This window comes from Rhinolophus ferrumequinum, chromosome 6 (genome assembly GCF_004115265.2).
Source record: "Rhinolophus ferrumequinum isolate MPI-CBG mRhiFer1 chromosome 6, mRhiFer1_v1.p, whole genome shotgun sequence".
Classification (NCBI taxonomy): domain Eukaryota; kingdom Metazoa; phylum Chordata; class Mammalia; order Chiroptera; family Rhinolophidae; genus Rhinolophus; species Rhinolophus ferrumequinum.
The window spans coordinates 52036692-52057098 of NC_046289.1; the positions used below are offsets into that span (position 1 = coordinate 52036692).

The following is a 20407-nucleotide window of genomic DNA, read 5'->3' on the forward strand; positions in this document are numbered from 1 at the left end:
TTTTGGATATTTCCAAGTAATCCCATACATGTTATTAAATAGTTAGATAAAAGACAAGCCTACCTGTGAGAGGTGAGGGTGATCCAACTGGTGTTGATGGATTTGATGGAAAACTACTGCTGGTATGGTCAGGAGAATAAATCTAACCAGAAAAAAAAAGATACACACATATCAATATGTGACAATAGCAAAATATAAATCCATTAGCATGGAGCTATTTTTATAACCTAAGTTGTCATCCCTAAAACTCAGAGTGAAAAACTGTTTCATCAATTTTAGGACTATTCCATTACATAAAGGCTATAAAAGCCTCTGTTTTAAAACTAGGATTAAAGTATCATATATATTCTAATGTGAGAGGAATAAAATAGATCTTAACTATTTCTTTATTGTTTTAGTTGAAAATTAAAGTTTTTAATTGTTTGAACAAAAAAGAGAAGTGACTATTAAGTTAGCAACCTTGATAAACAATCAAGAATGGTTCTTCATCAACTGATTGAGAGAAGGGGATTTAGAAGAGCTTTATAAGCTTATTTTTCCATTTCATCACTCAGATTCCTGAACAGGAGTTGGGAATAATGTCCATTTTGTCTGTCCTATCCTTTCTTTGTTTTCTCACTGTGAAAAATAATAGTCCACACCCTAAGTCGTACACTGGACCCATTGCCTGCTGGGACAGGACTGTGGGTTTCTTAGTCACATCTGTGTTGATGCTCAATGCAGTGTAGACATATTTTAAAATAAAACATGACGGCGTAAAAAAAAAAAAAAAAGAATGGTTCTAGAACATACCATCTAAATAAGTGATATCCATTAAAAACAATTATCTCAGGAAAACTATTAACTTATCTTTTGAAGAGAAGAATCTTCAAAATCAATTTTAAAAGCCAGACAAAGAAAATAATTTAAAAGTTACCCCTTATTTCTCATTTAAAAAGCTCTCAGTTTGATTAACTACATTTTTGCCAAATTAAGCTCCAAATGATGTATGAGTATTTTAAAAAATCAAACTTGCTCTCAAAGGATATTTTGTCACCCTGGAGGAAAGTGAAAAAATCCTCCAAGTTCTTCAAAAAATGTTCCCAAAATAATCTGTGGGCTGGACTTCATCTTCCAAGAGGTTTACTTTAAAGAAGATAACATATCTGGATGTGGAAATTTTGGTATTTTGGCTGAAAGTCTTTTGTTTTCTTATTTTAGTTTTTGTATTGGGGAATATTGGAGAACAGTGTGTTTCTCCAGGGCCCATCAGCTCCAAGTCCTTCAATGTAGTTGTGGAGGGCTCAGCTCAGCTCCAGGTCCAGTCGCCGTTTTCAGCCCACTGTCCCATGTGGGAATTGAACCGGCAACCTTGCTGTTGAGAGCTCGCGCTCTAACCAACTGAGCCATCCAGCCGCCCCTCTGGAAGCTCTGTGGCAGCTCGTTGTCTTCGATCTAGTTGTAGAGGGCACAGCTCACTGGTCTATGTGGGAATCGAACTGGCAACCCTGTTGTTCAGAGCTCGCCCTTTAACCAACTGAGCCATCCAACCGCCCTGGCTGAAAGTTTTGTTGCAATACCTAGCATTTATTTCATATTGCTAAAAAAAAGTTTGACAGAAATCTATTCAAGTTTATCTAATGAATCATTAGATATTTTAAAAGTCTCCTTAATTCAGGTACAAAGGGTCCCTAGGAAGTCTTCTCTAGGATAATCCTATTCTTCTAATGGGCAAAATAAATCATCTTCACATTTCAGCACAGAGGGCAGACAAACCAACTTATGTGGACAAATTGTGATCAAATATTTTAAAAAGGAAAACTAATAAATGGTGCAAAGAGTCATCCAAGAGAAATAACCTTGCTCTGAATAAGCTTAGAGCTCGACTGAATTTAAAGGGGCCCAAATTATGTCCTATAAAGAATCTCAGCATTGGTTTTAAAGACAGTGTAATATACTAAAAAGCCCAGATACTGGGCCAGGCTCATATAAAACAAAATTCCACAAGTCATAATCATTAAACATAACATTTTCATATTTTAAGAAGAAGACAGCACTAATTAAATTGCAAGCAGCCAGAAAGTCTATTTTTTTCCTGTGAATACAAATGGATATATCTATGTCAAATAAAACACACCAATTTGTATGATGTTACTAAATAGTAACTGTAAATGCCTTTCAACACAAACTCTCTCCAAATAGCCAGACCCAGAAGTTGCATATTCAAGTTAGAAAGTCAAAGCTGACAAGAAGACTTCAAAAGGCTTTATGGGAAGACTCAGTAACAGTGAGATAGTATGTCATTAATATAAATTTTGTTGGTCTTAAATCTGTTGCCTATTAAAAATTCAGGGAGCATCTGAAAATTAGCTAAAGGTCACATTTTGGTTCCCACTGGCCTGCATACACACAGTAATTTATTTCAACCACATAAGTAAACTAGGTTAAGGTCACTGAACTACAATACAAACATTTATCAATATACCACTTTACTTTTGTAAATCACTATTTCTCATGTTTAAGATTCAAATAATTATACCTTTTATGAACAATTGATCCTAACTTTTATGAACTATGTCTTGACTATAACATCAATAGAGGAGGGAAGGGTTGATAACATTGATGGTGGGTGGATGAGGAGTAGAAAAGTTTCAGTTTCGTGCAAAACTTTGTCATAAACTAGATCAACTCACTGATTTTTGATTTCCTTGTCTGTAAGGATTAATAGCATGAAAGCACTGGAGAAATAGCATTCCCTCTCTTTACACCCTCCTACTTTTGTTTTCTTCATACTATTTACATTGATCCCTAATTGTCCAAATTTGTTTACTTGTTTATTACCTGTTTTCTTATCCTTTCCCCTAGAAATGGATGTTCCACAAGAGCGAGGACTTGGTCTTATTCAGACAAAATCTGAATTATACAGAATCTGCAGTAGTTTCAGATTCTGCAACACTGCTGGTAAATATATACATATTTGTTGAAAGAATATTATCCTTGCGAGCAGTTACCATTTGAGTATTTCTTTTAAATCCTTAGATGTATTTACCTAGACCCCATACCTCTTTGATTTTTTTCAAACCTACCTACTTCCCTTTAGGTAGGTTTCCCTAGAGCTCTAGTCTCGGCTTCCTGTTCTGTTTACCTGTGTTTTATCTCTTGGTAATATCATTCTTCACAAAGTATTAACTATGACACCCCTGTGAATGACTCCTAAGTTGACATCTCTATCCTCACATTGGTTGCTGGACTTCTTCATCTGGACCTATTCTTCTTTCATCTCAAGCTCAGTATGTCCAAACCCAATTTTCATCACTGCCCCGAGCTTTCTAACCCTTCCCATCTCTACTCTTCTGTCTTCTCTACCTCAGCACTACCCTTCTCATCGTCTCCAAAACCACTTTCTCTCCTCCTTTTCCCTGTCCTTCTATGCTTCTCACCATAGATATCAATACCCACAATGCTCTAGTTTCTGGGATTGGCACACATCATTCTCACTGCCATGACACTTCTTCAAACATTTACTAGAACTTGTAGCTGGACTATTTAAGTCTTTATATTTCTAGTTACTCCCTGCTCCTTTCATCCAATACATAATTCCTTGAGTTATTGTCCTCAAGCAGTTTTGAACAGCCAAATCCCATGCAGTGCTTTCTGTTTCTTACTAAATAAAACAGAATGACATTTGATGTCTTCTATAATCTGGTCACGAAAATATCTTTCTACCGTATAACTTACTTATAACATTATGTACCCTATTATCCAAACAAAATACTTTTTTTTCATTTTATGAACATTGCTTGTCCTTTCAAAATGTCTGTTCCTTAACTTCTCCCTGATGGAATTCTGAACCACATCAAAGTACCCAGCTTAAATGTCACCTTTTCATTTATACTCATTTTTACCTCCTTTATATTCTTAGAATAAATAACCTGTACTTCTTTTTGAGCTTTTACTTCAAGCTATTCTTTACATTATCACTTTTTGTATAACTGTTTTATCTTCTCTCCTTGAATGTAAGCTCTTTGAAGGCAGGGACCTTATATTGTCCCACATTGAATCCACTGTTTGTCATTGTCACCCACAGTAGGTGCTCAGTAATGTTTTAATACTTGAGTCACTAAATTGCACTTGAAATTAGCTATAATACTTTTTGATTAAAAGCAAGGTTTGGTGAGTGGTAGTATTTATCTTAGTATTTATATAATAGGGTTTAGTAACAGAAATACCAAAGATCTTGCTATAAAGATGAATTCTTTTATAAATCAGTTTTATGGTATATAATTTGAAAACAACAATATAGTGAGGTTCCACTATTTCTGAGAATTACTGTTTATGGACTAAGCTATCCATACATCATCAGGTAGGTATGAACTTTTGAGGGTATAAACACCATCAACCCTTATTTTCCCCGATAATTCTGCTACTAGTGTTAAATAATCCCTAACCATCTCAAGAACTGGTGACAATTTCTTTATCTCAAAGAAGGAAGAGGTTACACTCTATAGAGTTATATATCACTGCCTTGAAACTACTTAGCAAAATGTTCTGACAATGTACATAAAATAGGTGGGAGCTTTTAAAAATCATTGTGGAAACAGGAGAGGCAGTACCAAAAATGTATCAAGTATAAAATCATATAATTTCTGGTGTTTTCTCCAAAAGCAGCTTCTCTGTACAACAAAAGCCATTTTCTCCACCCACCCCTCACATTCCCTGGTTCTCCTTGGTCCTAAAGTGACGATACACAGAACTGTTATTAATACTTTTCCTGAACTGACAGCCTGGCAAATTACAGGACTTTTCTTGCCCGTTTGACTTTCATAAAAAAAAAAAATGTGTACGTGAGGAGAGGAGTAACACAACATTAAAAAGGCAAAATAACAGCCTTTTAGATCACAGATCATTTCATTAAACTTCACCTTTGCATGTTTATTCTATTACCAAATAACAGACAAATTATTTTATATAGAAAGTGTGCTATTTTAAGAAATTCTAAACATACGGTTTTATTTGACAAAGAGCATTCTAAATCAGGAATACATTACTTTTTGTACTTTCTGACCTTAAATAACTCCTACATTGATGTTTGAAAGAAAAAAAAGAAAAAAAGTCAGTCATTTAAAAATGAGGACGGGAGTGATTTAGAATCTGGAGCATAAACACAAAGTAAGAACTCATTCCGCATGCAGCCGTGGTCCTTGTACTGTTAAATGACCAATGATGAATACCTCCCAGTACCTTCTGCCAGGCTTACACGGTAATATGCCTCATTTTACTGCAACAAATGAGGCCCCTCCTCCTATCAGTCACGGTCCATTCCAATCAGCAGGGAGCCAATAAGCCAGAGGGTAATGAAAAGGGCCTCAGACAAAACAGGAACAATAGAGAGCTCCCAAGCCCAACCTCAGAACTGGGAGCCCAATTTCTTAAACACTACAGTGCACATTTCAGTTAATCTTTATCATGCTAATGTTATTGAGTCTAAGGAACAAAGAAACTTATTTCATGAATTACTTTTAAACGTCAACTTCCCTGAATTTTCTCTTCTTTTGTTAGAGACTACTGACCATTGAACTATCCATATTAAAATTCTCTTTTTTTCTCTCTCCTTTGCTCTGAGGTAGAAATCAAAACATAAATTATCACAAAGAAGTCTGATATAATCAACAAAGTTAAACAGTTCTCTTGTTTGATCTCCTCTAAATTAAAGACCAAGTGTTTTGATATGGTATTAGGCACTGAAATAAACCAGATGTTTCTTCCTCTATATAACTCTCCATGGGCACAATCTTAAAGGGTTATTGTCTGGCAAATGTTCAGGGAAACACATTAGAAATGGCACGAATACCCAGATTTCCCTTTCCTTCTATCTACCCTAGTTTATTATCTAAACTAATGCATAATCCACAGGGCTTTGGGAACTTTGTGTAAATACTTTCATGTACAATTCTCTTTCTAGCTATGCTGAGATTAAGACCACAATTATCCAGGCTTAAACCTAAAATAAAAGAACCTTTGCAAATGTATTATCTGGCCTTACATGTTTAATCACACAGTATTCTTTGTGCTCTTTAATACCTAAACTGAAGAACAAAGGTTGAACCCTCTGATGTTTCACACATGAAAGACCTTCTAAGACATGTATCGGACAATTGGGGAGCTAGAAATAACTTCTAATGACAATAGCATGGTGTTTCACCATCTAAAACTAGATGCTGTATTAAAAACATCACATTCTAAAGAACTTGAAATTTCAAAATATTCATGGTCACCATTTCCAAAGATCTCAAATACCTAACATAAAATTCTGATACATATGTCAGACTCTTCAATGTCATCCTCATAAAATTCTGTCCTCATCTCTTCTATTCCTTCCTATCCCCAATGTAATGTTTTGTTTTTCAGTACATTCTGAGAACACTAGAGTGAATATGAGTCTGTAATGGAGAGAGAAAGAATGTATTGGGGGGAGGTGTCCGGTGGGGTGGGGGACAGCAGATGGATTGAAGGAAGGGATTTGAAGTGTGCAGACTATGGCATGCAGTGATGGAGCAGATGGAATGCATCACCGTCAGCTATGACAGACATGATTTATGGAATGACCTAGCTGCTCCTGCCTAGTAACAACATAGGATGACAGATCTGAGTTTCCATGACAACCAAAGCCCACCCACTAACTAGATTAAACATTCTTTCCTGGCTTCCACTCACAGTGAATTTGGACTTTCTTTTCCAAATGCCAACTGGCTGGGTAGTATGCTGGTCATAATATGGGAAAATAGTCAAGGATTTGAAGGGAAACTGAAAAGGAGTTTGAAGGACCACTGAGATCACCACAAATTCTTGCCTACTTATGTGCCAAGATTCCTTTACAGAAGTTTTCTTTGAATAAAATAAACAGAAGACCTTTGAGAAAAAAGCCCCAGAAATGCACATTATATTTTTGAAAGTTGCCTAGTATTGAAGGCTCAAATGTTATCTGTCCTCCTACATATGAAATTTCTGCTACTGAATGCCGTTAGAATCAGCAGAAGGAATATGGCAAGCCAATAAGATACCTGGGAGACACTCAGATTTCATATTATAGAATAATTTTCTTCTAAGTCGGTAGTTTTCAGCAGGTCGGAGTAAGTCCCGAGAAGGTAGGGCAACTGCCTCTAACCCTCTTCACCCTGTAAGTCACTGCCGCACTGTTCTTTCCAGAAGTACCAGGTAGTAAAGCTCATCAGATCAGGGTTCTCATTGAACATATGAGGGCTTTTAGCTTGGTGATCCCTAGGGCAAGCAACTTAATCTTTCTGAGCTGGTGGTTACTTAACCTTTTAAACCTTAGTTCCTTATCTGCAATGTGGAGAAAATGATGCCAACCTCACAGGGTTTTCTTGAGGATTAAATAAAACAAAGCATGTAAAATGCTTAGTACAGTGCCTAGCACCTAGTAAGCATTTAAATCATAGCCAATATTTTTGTGGGTTTTGTTATCATCACTATTATTGTTATATGATACAAGACTGAATTCAACAAACATTTACTCTATTCCATTATGTGATGAATTTGACTTGGCTTCATTTCTGAAGAAACTCGTACTCGGCTGCAGAGAAAGGTTTATCTACAGAAACCATATACAAAGAGGTTTACCTCCTTAAATGTTCAATACTTGCTTCCCATTAATTACTTACACATTAAGTAGTCTGCCCTTCCCATAAACAGCAGCAAATGTGTTTGAGAGTTAACTGGATGTCATAGAAAATGTAAGACAACTCCGGGAATTCTGAGCAGCACATCACTCAGAAGAGAAAAAGAAAGAAAAGGCCTAAGAAGAAACTTCACAAAGTACAAAGCAGAAGTGCCTCTATTAAGTAATTAGATTTGTAATCTTTGTGGATTACTGGTAAATGCTCTCCCTAAAAAAATTCCAAAAGAAGGGATTTTAGTTTTAATGCTTTAAGGATCACTTACATTGAAACATAATTCTTGCTTTTATTAAACCATCATTGCTTTGTCATTAATGCCCTAATGTGTTATGTACTAGATGCTCAAGAAAATACAATGGGATCCCTTAAATTCAGTTTTACTCATTTTAGCATGAAATTTCAATGAATCTCACTCTTTTGAGGCAAGGCTCTCTTTTCCTATTTCTTGAATGAATCAGTTGCAGATGGTTAATTTTTCCTTTTAAAAAATATGAAAAATACTTTCCGTCTTGGAAAAATTCCTTATAAAAGCCCTTCCTTTTCTGGATCAGGAGAATAACTGAGTTGCCTTTCTCGGTCCCACCTGATTTATTTTAATGGGCAACTCACTAAGCAGGTATTTAAAACTAACAAATCAGCTTAATATTAATCTCAGTCATTTGTGCTTTAGATTTTAAAGTGTCCACATTTCCTTCTATCTAAATCTGTTCCATTAAGACAATGACATATATATTTAAATTGAAGTTAGGACAGATCTTGTGGGAATGTTGTCATGAGTTATTTTAAGGGCAGCATGAATCAATATGAGCCAAGTATAATGCTAAAAGAGCAATGAATTGGATCCTATTATAACTACACCATTTAACTATGACACATACTACCTACAAAATCTAATCACAGCATGTGGCAGTATAAAATTCGTTCAGTAGAATATGTAAAATCAGTACTCACAGATGCCAAAGCCTTTCCAAGTGCATCACCTGTCTGTGAGCTTCCAGCAGCATTCCCTCTGGTTCCTGAGTATTTCAAGTAGGAAAACAAATCAAGAATGTTAGCAAGGTGGCGGGCTTTTTTAGCACTCTGCCATTATTTCTAGGGTGCTTTCTACAGTTATCTCACAGATGTCACCATAAGCTAGCAAATACTCTGCATGTGTTGTACTTAAGGTAAAGATTGGTTCTTTACCAGTTTCTGCATTAATGAAAATCAAAAAGTTTCTTTTCTTTCATTTTTAAACTCTATACTAAAAAAATATATTGAAAAATATGGGGTTCACTGAAAATCCCCATATTCGGTTTTAGGAAGTTTTGCCAACGTAAAAAAGCTCACCTAGAATGCTGTCTGACCCATTGATGGGAGGCGTGTGTGAGGCAGCAACGTAAGGTGAACTGCTGGTACTGCTGCGATGGAAGCTGGACATCGGTGGAAGACTCGTGTTTATGTCTGTCGGTGAAACTGAGTGTGGAGGATAACTCTAGAGAAAGGGGGAAAGAGACATCATCTATTAAATACGTTTTCTGAATAACATGCACATAAAACTGGACAACTATTATCACAGATCAAAAAAGAACAGAGTTAGCAGCTAAAGAGTGCTATTATTGTCATTTACTTTTAAAAAAGGCATGCTAAATGCAATATGCCTAGAAGTATTTCAAACTTCAGAAGTTTTGGTAGAATCAACTCTTACACTTGTAATCCCAAAAGAAACAGAAGTGAGGACAAAGTTTTGCTGAACCCAGTCATGTGTTACAGCCTACCAAGCGGTCATGTGAATGAAGGCTGCCATAACTACTGGATTGAGACATGTGGGAAGTGGAGGTCCCCAGAATTCCACCAAAACCAGGCTGGCTCATCCCATTTGATGAACTCCAAAGGTCAGAAGAATTGTGGGTCCCATCTAAGACAAAAAGAGAAATAGAAAATGTTCCTTAGCTAAAAATTTTTCTTTTATTTTGATGCTATAAAAATTCAAAGGGTATCCTCCAGATATTTCTTTCCTGTCCTTTCCAACTTAATTGTCTATTACAGTTTTCTTCCCCACAAACTGTATAATTACTATCTAAAAAGAAGGAACAAAACCTTATAGTTAGAGGAGTAAAAACAGTAATCCAAACTAGTAGGTAGGTCATTAAAAAAAATCCTCAAAAGATCTAGATTCATATCAAAGATAATAAAAATTCCAAATTTGGAGGTAGGTTGGATTTAATTTTTGTTACATGGTATACCCATAAATACATAAAAAAGTCCTTAATTTATAACAAGCAATGTACATTATATCACACATTCTGAAACTGTGGAATAAAGAAATTTCTCTAATAATAAACTTAAGTAATTGATAATAACTATGTTCTAGTCAGCCTTCATATGAAATGTGTTAGCAATGACTTCACTCACCAATGTAAAGTCAAGGAAACACTTATGAAGTAATGCATTGCTCCCACAGTATATGCTTCCCATAGTCCAAAACCACAGTAGACCAAATAACAATGATTTGCTGATGTGAATTAAAGGAAATGCAACACTTTTTCTATCTTAAGTCTTATTCTGCTATGATAGTCACTCTTTATTTATATTGATTATTCTAGGAGTGATATGAGTCTGTAATCTAAGTAAGAAACTAGAGTTGTTAATATCTTTCATACATTTAAATTCTGAAATGAGAAAGAGCAACTCTATTCATATATCTCAATTGAAGTCTTTTATAATTTCAATCTATACTAGATGAGCACTCCAATGGTTTGCTGGATAGTCCAACTAGATTGTGGTCAGCAATAAACAACACTAGAAAACTTTGAAATTTACGACAGCCAAAAATACGTAAATAAATAATGTCTGAATTCCTACAGAGGTACTCTCCTTCCTCACAACTTTAAAATATTAGCTAATATACAATAGATAATTACTGTAGTATTTGAAAACTATTTGGCAGTACTTACCTTGCATAAAGAAAGTGCTAGCAAACATACTGGTTGGTGGCTTGGGAGATGGATAACTAGGAGATTCACGGTTGAAATCATCTGAATTTGGGGATGGTGCATATACCTTAAAATTAGATAGGAAATTTAATTAAAATGTAAATTATTGTCATGTCACTTATGTAAAATGAGTGCTTCATTTATAAAAGGCCAAAAAAGACCTATCGAGTATCTATCTATAAAGCCCTACCACAAATCCAAAGAAACTGCCTAAATCCACACAAGTAATGTCTAACTTGGTTACTCTCTACATGTGTTTTAGCTGATTACTAGAGAAAAATACTACTCCAAATACTCTTGTAATGCACCTTTGTGTGACAATTAAACTAGGCGGTTTAATAAAGTCATAAACATTGACTTTGCTTACAAAACACAAATCCATACAGGCACAGGATTCAAAATGTGATGGTAGAAACAAATGTGTTTTGAATATAGCATGGAATAAAATTTGGGTTCATAAAATTTATTCTTTTCACTGATTTATTACAATCAAAATACCTTAAATGTTACTATCCTTTGTTACTATTGAAAGGTGACTGTGAAAGGCACAACACAATTGTTCAGAAACTTCCTCAGATAAGTAGAGTTAACAAAATTAAAACTAAATTCTGCCAAAGGGTTTTAATTCGTTCATTTCAAGTAAACTTTCAAGTACGGCACAGCTTTAAGAAAAATTTCTTTTAATTGTCAGAGCAGCATTAATTTCCTCTGGTAATCCTATGCTTCAGATAAGCAAGTATGAACATTTTGAACTGGAAATGGCCAACATTGTCATTTCTCTGGAAAACTAAATGTGCAGCCAAATAACCTTAATAATCAAAACATGATCAAACCATTCTCATGATAACTACTGAAACCAAAAAGAAAACAAATAACATTTAAGGTAATACAAGGTCTGTAAATCAGAAGTCAGGAAAAATGGAATGGTGTTCTACTGGGAGCAGTATATGAAATATATTTCTTTTGTCTAGTCTGATAAGGGTACGTCCATTAAATTTCACTACAAAATAAAAATCCTAAATGTTTACTTAAGTGGAACAAAGTAACTACTGTACTAAAATAATGGGAATATGTATTTAAAAAACTTTATTTTTTGCATAAGTATAGAATATTTCTGTAATTACATGAATTACATAAATGGTTACACATCTGGACTTAGAAATGGGAAGGAGGACATTTACTTTATGCCCTTCCACACAGTTTGCTATTTTCACCCTGAGCATATACTTCTTTGCACCAATAAAAAAGTTGAGGCAGCATAGAGATTGAAATTGGAGTCAAATTTTTTATTTACATAAACTATCATTTGTATTCATTTATCCTTCTCTGAAGCATTAACTAACTGTAAAGACTTCTGGCAAATTATCTAACCTTCCAGATGCAACTTCCAACTTCCTCATTTGTAAGATGGTGCTAACAGTGAGTGCATCAGGGGTCTGATGCGAAGATCAGACAAGATAATACATACACAATGTTTAGCACAGTAACCACTCACTAAGTATTAGCTAATAGTATCATCTTTCTATCATTCGTATGGGAGTAGTTACACCAGTACATATTGCCCCTGTTGAATCCTCAAGTACTGTTTCTTACAGTGGTTGTCTAACGTGATCTTACAAATTCAACCTAAATAAAAGGTTAAAAAGTCCATTTTTACTCTTCCTCTTAGTTGTGCAAGTACTTGTATAGATGTGTCTTTTTAATGGACAGGTAATTCAGGTTAGTTTCTTACCTTTCACATCCCACAGGTGAAAACACACACCTGTGGTACCTAAGAAGTTTGTGACAAGATATATTCCTATGAATTAGCTGGAAGGATCCTACATAGAGGAATATGGCAGATAAAATGGTTTTTTCATTATATATATTAAGCATATTTTTCTAGTTTAGTAGTGTTATTACATACAAATAGTGTTCAAATGAAATAATTGGGTATATACAAATGTGTTTGGTTATAGGCTGATAGGCAGGAAAAAGTTTTCAGGAAAGGAATTTTGTGCTTTTTTTCTTTTAATCAAGTTGCAGAGTTTAAGTTTAGCCACAGCTAGATGCCCTCCGTCCCCTTTTATTTAGATTTCCCTAAAAGCCTGAAACCATATAAATGAAAAATAAATCCACAGACATAGCAAGAAAGTACAATGAGAATAAAATTTAGAAGATAGTATTAGAACATATGCTTTTTGTTGCGAATGCTTATTTACTACACACATCATTGCTGATCTGAAAGTAAGCAATATAAAATTCTTTAATTCTATCAAGATTATAGATTGAAACAGTATGTAAGCCTCCCAATGATAATTATGAAAGGTTCTGAGGTGTCATTTCACTGACAAAAAAACCATACATAATTTGTCAGTTTAAATTTATACATTATTTGTCAATTTATATTTCTTTGTTCTTATTCCCATTCAATTCACTGTATTCTGTACATGATATACATGATACACATTTTAATGTGTATACTTTTTGGCAAAATGGCACCCCCAGTATTTATACTTTGGAAAGTTTTAAATGTTTGCAATTACAAAAACAAATAAAGGGATAAACCTGACCTTAGTGATTTATGAATCGCTGTCAAATAAAGGAGAATATGCTGATCAGATAATGGTTAATAGATGGCTGTCGTGGAAAGCAAGAAAACCAAGACACAAAGCAGAAGAGACTTGCCTACTCGTAAAAATTTCTGAAGCTGTATGGAGAAGACGGGGATCATTTTAGAGGTAAAGTTATTATTAATGTTAGTTTTTACAAATAGGCTTTGGAAAAAATAAATGGACTTTTAAAGGATAGATCTTATAAATGAAAATGGTAAAAACTGCTGTAAGTTTGTCCTTTATTTACCAACATAAGTTCAAAGTTTGTATCATAAAAATGTTTTGAAAAACATTGTTCTCAAAGAGGCCCATCTAACAGCATTTCTAACACAGGCCAAATAACTTTACTTTTGGTATCTTAACCATAGCTTGCAAAAACATAGATGCAATGTTATGAAGCAGCAGTTGTGCCAGTCTCGATTTTTCAGATCAAAGAGTTCTTGCGGCAAAGCGCAACTGATGTGGTCTCAACGACTTTATTAACTCCAGATGTAGGGAAACAGTCAGCCAATTCCACAAAAAGAGCAAGTCTCTTTTAGTTACAATCAGTACTGGCCACAAATTAAAACCAGACTGCTTATGTCATCTGATCACCTGCACATAGATGCCAGTTTTTTTCTAGTTAGTGATCTAATCATACGTTTAAATCTTAAGTATGATTTTGTATCACAACAAACAATCTTAAAATTAAGAGAAAAGAATATGTACGCTTTAAGATGATTAAAATCTACCAGGAGTCAAACTATTTTAAAGATAAATAGAAACAGGTACAATTAAGTAATTTAAGATGTTCCATTAAAATGTGGTAGATATTTAGAAATTGTCTTTAGAATTCTAGCCTCCACTTCAGAAGGTCAGGCTCACAGTAGCTATCATGGAACTTTCTTCTTTCTCAAGCGCTTATATTTTCTCCTTCAGGAATGGAGATGAGAGAGACTGAGTGTCGGGTGACTAGAACCATAACATTTATTTCGAGTGGAATGAATACATAACTGAAAATCTAACAATATCTTCCTTTCACTGTTGAAAAGAACAAATCCACATTAATATCTTTAATGTCCTCATCCCATCCACCCAAACTGACTTTTTAAGAGTGACAGAGTACTGCAGGGATGAATATTTACAATTACTCTTTAGCCTTGGAACATAGTTCATATAACCAATTGGACTCAAGTTAGCAAAAACAGATTCCCTTTTTCCTGTTTGGATGGTTCAGGTTAGCCACATGGATAACCCCAAATTCAGGGCAGCCCACTCTCTGTTTAGCTCTAGAGGCTGGAGCTGTATACTGTGCTCGATTTCAATGCAGCCTTCATATAATTAATGTTGGAAACATTCATGTGAGGCAGAGAGGCATAATGATTTTCTGATAGTTATTAAGAATAGATATAAGGAAGCAGAAGCTTTTGCTAAAAAGATAGCTTTTCTTTTTATCTTGTCCAATTCAGTGATGAGTTAAAAGACGGTGTCATTCTCCATGCTTTTTAAAATAGATTCATAGCCTGTGTGGTAACTGATATTTTTAAATGCTCCAAATGATGAGGAGATGAGCTGGGAATTTTCGTTAGTATGTGAGAATAGCTATATATCTTAATTAAGATACCCCTCCAAGAGGAGTACTATCCAATAGAGGTTTCCGTGATGAAGGAAATGTTCTAGATCTGGGGGATACAATACAGTCGCCACTAGTTTACATGTGACTATCGAACACTTGAAATGTGAATAGTACAACTGAGGACTGAATTTTTAATTTTATTTTAATTAATTTAAATAGTCATATGTGACTAGTGGTTACTTCGGAACAACACAGGTTCAGATCACTTACCAGCAGTTTAAAATTACATAAGTTATTTTGAAAGAAATATTCTAGAAGTCTCATAAGCTCCAAGGTTTATGAAAACCACAATCAGCCCAAATTCTCAAACATTTTGGGAATACCTTCAGCTATCAGGAAAGAAGAAAGATAGAGAAGCTTATCCATTTATCTGAACATGCTCTAATACAGAAATTATTACCAAGATTTTTTATGTTTAGGCTTCTATTTTTTTTGTCAAAATGGTTTAAACAGCAGTTCTCTTTAAGTTCCAATGTTAAATATTAAACACTTTAATTCATGCTAACTTTGACCTCCAATATGTAAAAGGTTTATGTTAATAACAGAAATTATCTTCAGCACAATCTTTACCAACTTACCAGAATAACAAAACAAAATCTTTTGGCTAATTTACCATACCATCATAATTTTAAAGTAAAAATGTGAAATTATATTTAGGAACATCCACTTAATTTATCTGATATTTTATATAATCATATTTTGTATTAAACAATAAAAAATCTTAAAAGATATAGTTTAATACCTAAAACCTGGGGAAAAAAACTAAGTCACTGGAAAAAAAGAAAACCCCAATCCAAGTCAAATCCTATCTTGAACAACTGTAATTAAACCTGAGCCAATAACATTTCAAATATGCACATTTAAGGGTTAACACTCAAAAACTAAGAAAGAATAAGTAATTATAAAATTAATTTTTAGTTATTGCTGATTAACCTATGCAAATTCCACACACAGTCACATACACACACAACAGCTTCCTGATTTGTAAGGGACTTGAATTCAGTGAAAAGAGGCTGTTTAAAAAAAATTTTAAAAATTGTTTAACAATTATACTCACTCAGATAAGAGTGCTAAGTGTTAGAGGAAGTTAAAGAAATTTCCTAAAAAACGATTGCCTGTTGATTTTTCTGATCATTTTGGATCCATGATTTCCTATAATACAGATCTTATGTGTATACTCCGATTAAACAGCATCTTCAACATAAATGGCAAAATTTTCAACTTTCAGAAATTTAGGATCTTCCCACTTTCTTTGTTCATTTTCTAATTAAAATAAACATAACCCCAAAAGAAAAAGTCATTAAAACATTTATTTATCTATGTAATAGCAGCCTAATTTAAGTATTCCTCAATATCTAAGAATACACAAATGAGATTTGATAAATATCTCAATGTTTTTAGTATTCTAATATTACATAAAAATAGCAAACTTTGCTATAAAGCCCAATCTATGACTAGTTTTTTATGGTAATCACAAGCCTAAGGGAGGAAATGTTTATACAGTTCCTAAATACCACAAGGACTGAAACCAACATGCATTATAAAGCAAAATGTCTGAAGTACAAGGACTAACTCAGGAACATACAAACCATCTCTATGGAAGATTCTTTTCACCTAATTAGCCTGCTAAAAACACAACCAGAATATCTGTAAAAGGGATACATATATGTTTATACTTTCAACGGTTTCATAAATAAAAGGACAAGTATCTTTTCCCAAGAATTTCCAGAGACATGTTTAGAGGTGAAATAAAATAAAATGTCCTTTCTAACAACAGTAAGAAAAAAGAATTCTAGCTGTAAGTACAAACCAGCTCAAAATCAATCACTACTTCTGCTGTCTAACAAGCATAGTTGAATGTTACTGGTTTTCAATTGTGAGCAAAACTTCTTAGGTAAGTCAAGCACATTTTTATTAATCTTAAGTTAACAGCACTGGGTATATTTCAATAGCTCTTTATTGTAACTATCATTTTTGTAATAACCACAAATTTTTTTCTGAGAGATAATAAACTATGGAGTTTTTATGGGACTGGCTTTGAAATTTGTGTGCTAGGATAATATACTGAACAAACCAATGAGTATCACTTCCTAGTCACCTACATTTTAAAGAAATTTAGATCTAACAACACAGCACCTGGTCCCTTTCTTCAACATGTTCATTAACTAGTGGAAAGGGATATAATTTTTTTTCTAAAACATTAATAAAGCTGACCAGTGAGTGACAACATACTCTCTTGGCAGGGACTATAGTTTTAACTCACTGGTATTTGTGTTTACTTGAATCAAGAGGAAAAAAAGGCCTTTTCGGATTCATATCTGGAATATAGTCTGGTATTTTTGGAAAAGGGAAAAACAATCAAAACAGATTTAAACTAAAGTCCTTGTCATTCAATGTCATTAGTATTCTATCTTCAGAGAATTCTTAAATGATTTCATGTTTTCTTCATCATACACGTAGATTTAACTCTACTGGGCCCACAGAGAGCCTGGAAATTTGAATTAATTTAACTGTATTTTCTTTCTTCTCTCATGTTAATTAGCAATAAATCCCAATGCAACAGAAATGGAGCTCCATACACTCTCCCATCGGTTTATGTGCTTTTATTAACTGAAAATGTTTATTTGAAAAATAAGTCTTAGAAGTATTTTCGATGCAATTTTAGATATTTGAGACTCCACTTCTTATGAAAATACAAACTATGTAGGCAGGCAGGTGTCAAAACCATGGCTAAACTTATTTTCAGTACCATGAGTTCTATTAGAAAGGGAGACTTGCTAGTCTAATTTCCTGAGTTTTTAAACATATCTAGGATAGTTTTAAGTTTTTCATCTTAAACAGAAATAAAAATTTGCTTGACTGACCACATTAATTAGCATTCAGAAAATTGTTACTCTGATCAAATATGCAAAATACATTTATTTTTAGGAATGGTCAAGTGTTTTTCTCATTTATATTTTCTTTCCATTGTAGTATATTTTGATACAAATGATAGTAAGAATAAGTGAAGTTTGGCCCTTTGCTATGTAGACTAGTTTACTTGCACTTGGATGATATAAAAGAGAAAAACCTGCTTTTGGGAGAGAGACCTGCTTTCAATTTTGGCCTCAGCACTTACTAACTGGGTGGGGCTTAAGCAAGTTACTTAACTTCCCTGAATTTCATTTTCCTTATTTATGAAAGGAGACTAGAAATAGGTAAATGACAGAGTGGATGTGAGAATTAAATGAGGTACACATAAAGTCCTCAGTATAGTTCCTGATACAGAGTTGTCCTTACAATCATGTTAGTTCCAGTTTCTTCTTTCCCATATTCCATACAAAGAAGCTCAATATTCAAAATGTGTTTCTAAGTTTGAGTTTTAAAACTTGGATTTCTGTATTGTCTCTAATAAGATTAAAATAATCCTTGATAAATTAAAAGAGCATCATATCTGTACTTGCTGCAATTTTTATACCTGGAACACAACACTTTATAGCATCTTCAGTTCAAAGCCTAGAAAGTGGAAGCTGATCAGATTAGAGGAAGGCCGAACCTCCAGAATCCTCAAGGTAAAGAAAACATGAATCCTCTCGTCCCAAAACTTTACTTCCTTTACCTCTAAGACTTACTACATTTTTGCATAAAGGACACAATTTAATCATATCAATGAGAAAACTGAATGCAGACCAAGTTCTTTACATATAAGGAACTTCAGAAAACTATTCCTCACTATTTTTATATCTCAAAAAAATATTCAAAATGGTTTTACATTCTCTATCATAAACACATGTTAATATCTTACAGTATGGTACAGAACACAGCTACACATAAGCGACCTCTGATACATTAACCCTTCACTTTTCAAATAGTGGGAAAAATGGGGTTAACATTTTGGCTTTTCTTTTCTGCACATTGATGCCCAAGCCTGTTATACTTCCAATAACACAATACGGCCACATAATCTTAAATAATAAAATATGAAAAGGGTTTTCTCTGATTAATCTGTTTTTTTCCCTAAAGCATGTTCAGTCTTATTATTAAAATACCCCAAACATCCTTAAAATATATGAATCAACTTGGAAATTAAAAAAAAAAAAACAAAAAAAGGGAAAACATTTTGTTTAAGACTAGTACCATTTAAGATTTCTCACTCTCTTAATACCCATAATGAGATAGTAAAAATGAAATCTATGTGAACTTATTAGCACTTCAAAATATTAATCTGTCCTATCATCTTAGAATAAATTAATGAAATGGGATTAAAGAGTGAGCTGAAATTTAACTGGTGTACTATGAGAATTATATTAAAACTTCCATAACTCAAATGAGGAAGTATATTTCACTTGGAGTCCAGAAATATTAAAGTGTTAGTTTTTACTATAAAGAATTTATGGGTAGGTATTTCTCAATATATAGTAAGGCTGAGATATTTACATAGTCTTTGGATAATGTAACTACACACTACATGATTTTCTTATTGAAGAGTTATAAGAGAATAATAATAATAAACTAGATAGAGGTGGTAAAAACAAAATGCATATAAGAAAATACATGTAAGACCAGGGCCTTATGAAACAGAAGACTAAGACAATATATCACTTCTTTATGCATTTTTCAGGAACATAAAAGTCACCTCTGACCTATATAAGGCACAGCTATCAATTTTCAGGCTACACTTCTCTACCATACCAGTTCTGTCATCTACCGTAAGCCTGGAAATACTTAATACGATCAAAGCCATCGCCCACCCCCCACCAATGTAGAACAAAGAGAAATGTTGTAATAGAATGATCTGTGCTCTCGAAAGAATAAAATCTGAACTCAATGTGAGTTATAGTCTCTCTCCTTCAGGGGTCCTGTATAATTAATTTTACTGATCTATCTCTCTCTCTCTGTCTCTCTCTCTCTCTCTCTCTGTCTGTCTCTCTCTCTCTCTCTCTCTCTCTCTCTCTCTCACACACACACACACACCACCTTCAAACAGACTATTTTATTTAAAATTGGACATAAAAGAAAAATATTTTCACATGTGAAAGAGTTGGCAAGAAAATTATACAGAGATCAAATAATTTCACTTATATTATCCCATCTAAATCTACTTCTCACATACTTTGAAGCTCTGCTTATACGGGTAGTGTGAACACGTACTTTTTAATGAGTTTAAGGATATTTTGGCTTGATTATAATCTATTAAGAAAGTTTACCCAAAAGTTAACAACCAAATGCTTACAGTCCAAACAGGCCTTACCAAAGCAGTCAGAGAATGAAAAAGTGCTTTCATTAGTTCTCCCGTTGCTTGGTCAGAGCCATAGGCTACTTTAAAACATTTTTAAGTGGTAAAAAGGGAAGGGACAAATGTATCTGATTTATACCTATTTTAGGAAATGTGATTAAATTTTCTTTATAACTTCAAACATTAACATGAAAATGCCTCCACTCCTGACCCCCGTACCCCTCCAAAAGAATCACTAAAGTCATATATGTATTTAATAAGACACCTAAGGGAAAATTTTGGGGGGGAATGGTTCAGGAGAAAAATACTGACTTCCTGACATAAACCCAGGC

General features: G+C 33.9%; 1 protein-coding gene across 17 annotated transcripts in view; it reads right to left on the minus strand.

Annotated features, from left to right (window-relative positions):
• TCF12 (transcription factor 12) overlaps positions 1-20407 on the minus strand; it is a 390613-nt gene that overhangs the window by 34593 nt on the left and 335613 nt on the right. For all 17 annotated transcript variants that reach the window (XM_033108034.1, XM_033108033.1, XM_033108043.1 and 14 more), the window contains 5 exons: positions 10613-10718; positions 9434-9573; positions 9006-9150; positions 8628-8692; positions 64-142 (listed from right to left, as the gene is read on the minus strand). In XM_033108034.1, coding sequence (XP_032963925.1) covers positions 64-142; positions 8628-8692; positions 9006-9150; positions 9434-9573; positions 10613-10718 — 535 coding nt within the window. The remainder of the gene's footprint in view (positions 1-63; positions 143-8627; positions 8693-9005; positions 9151-9433; positions 9574-10612; positions 10719-20407) is intronic.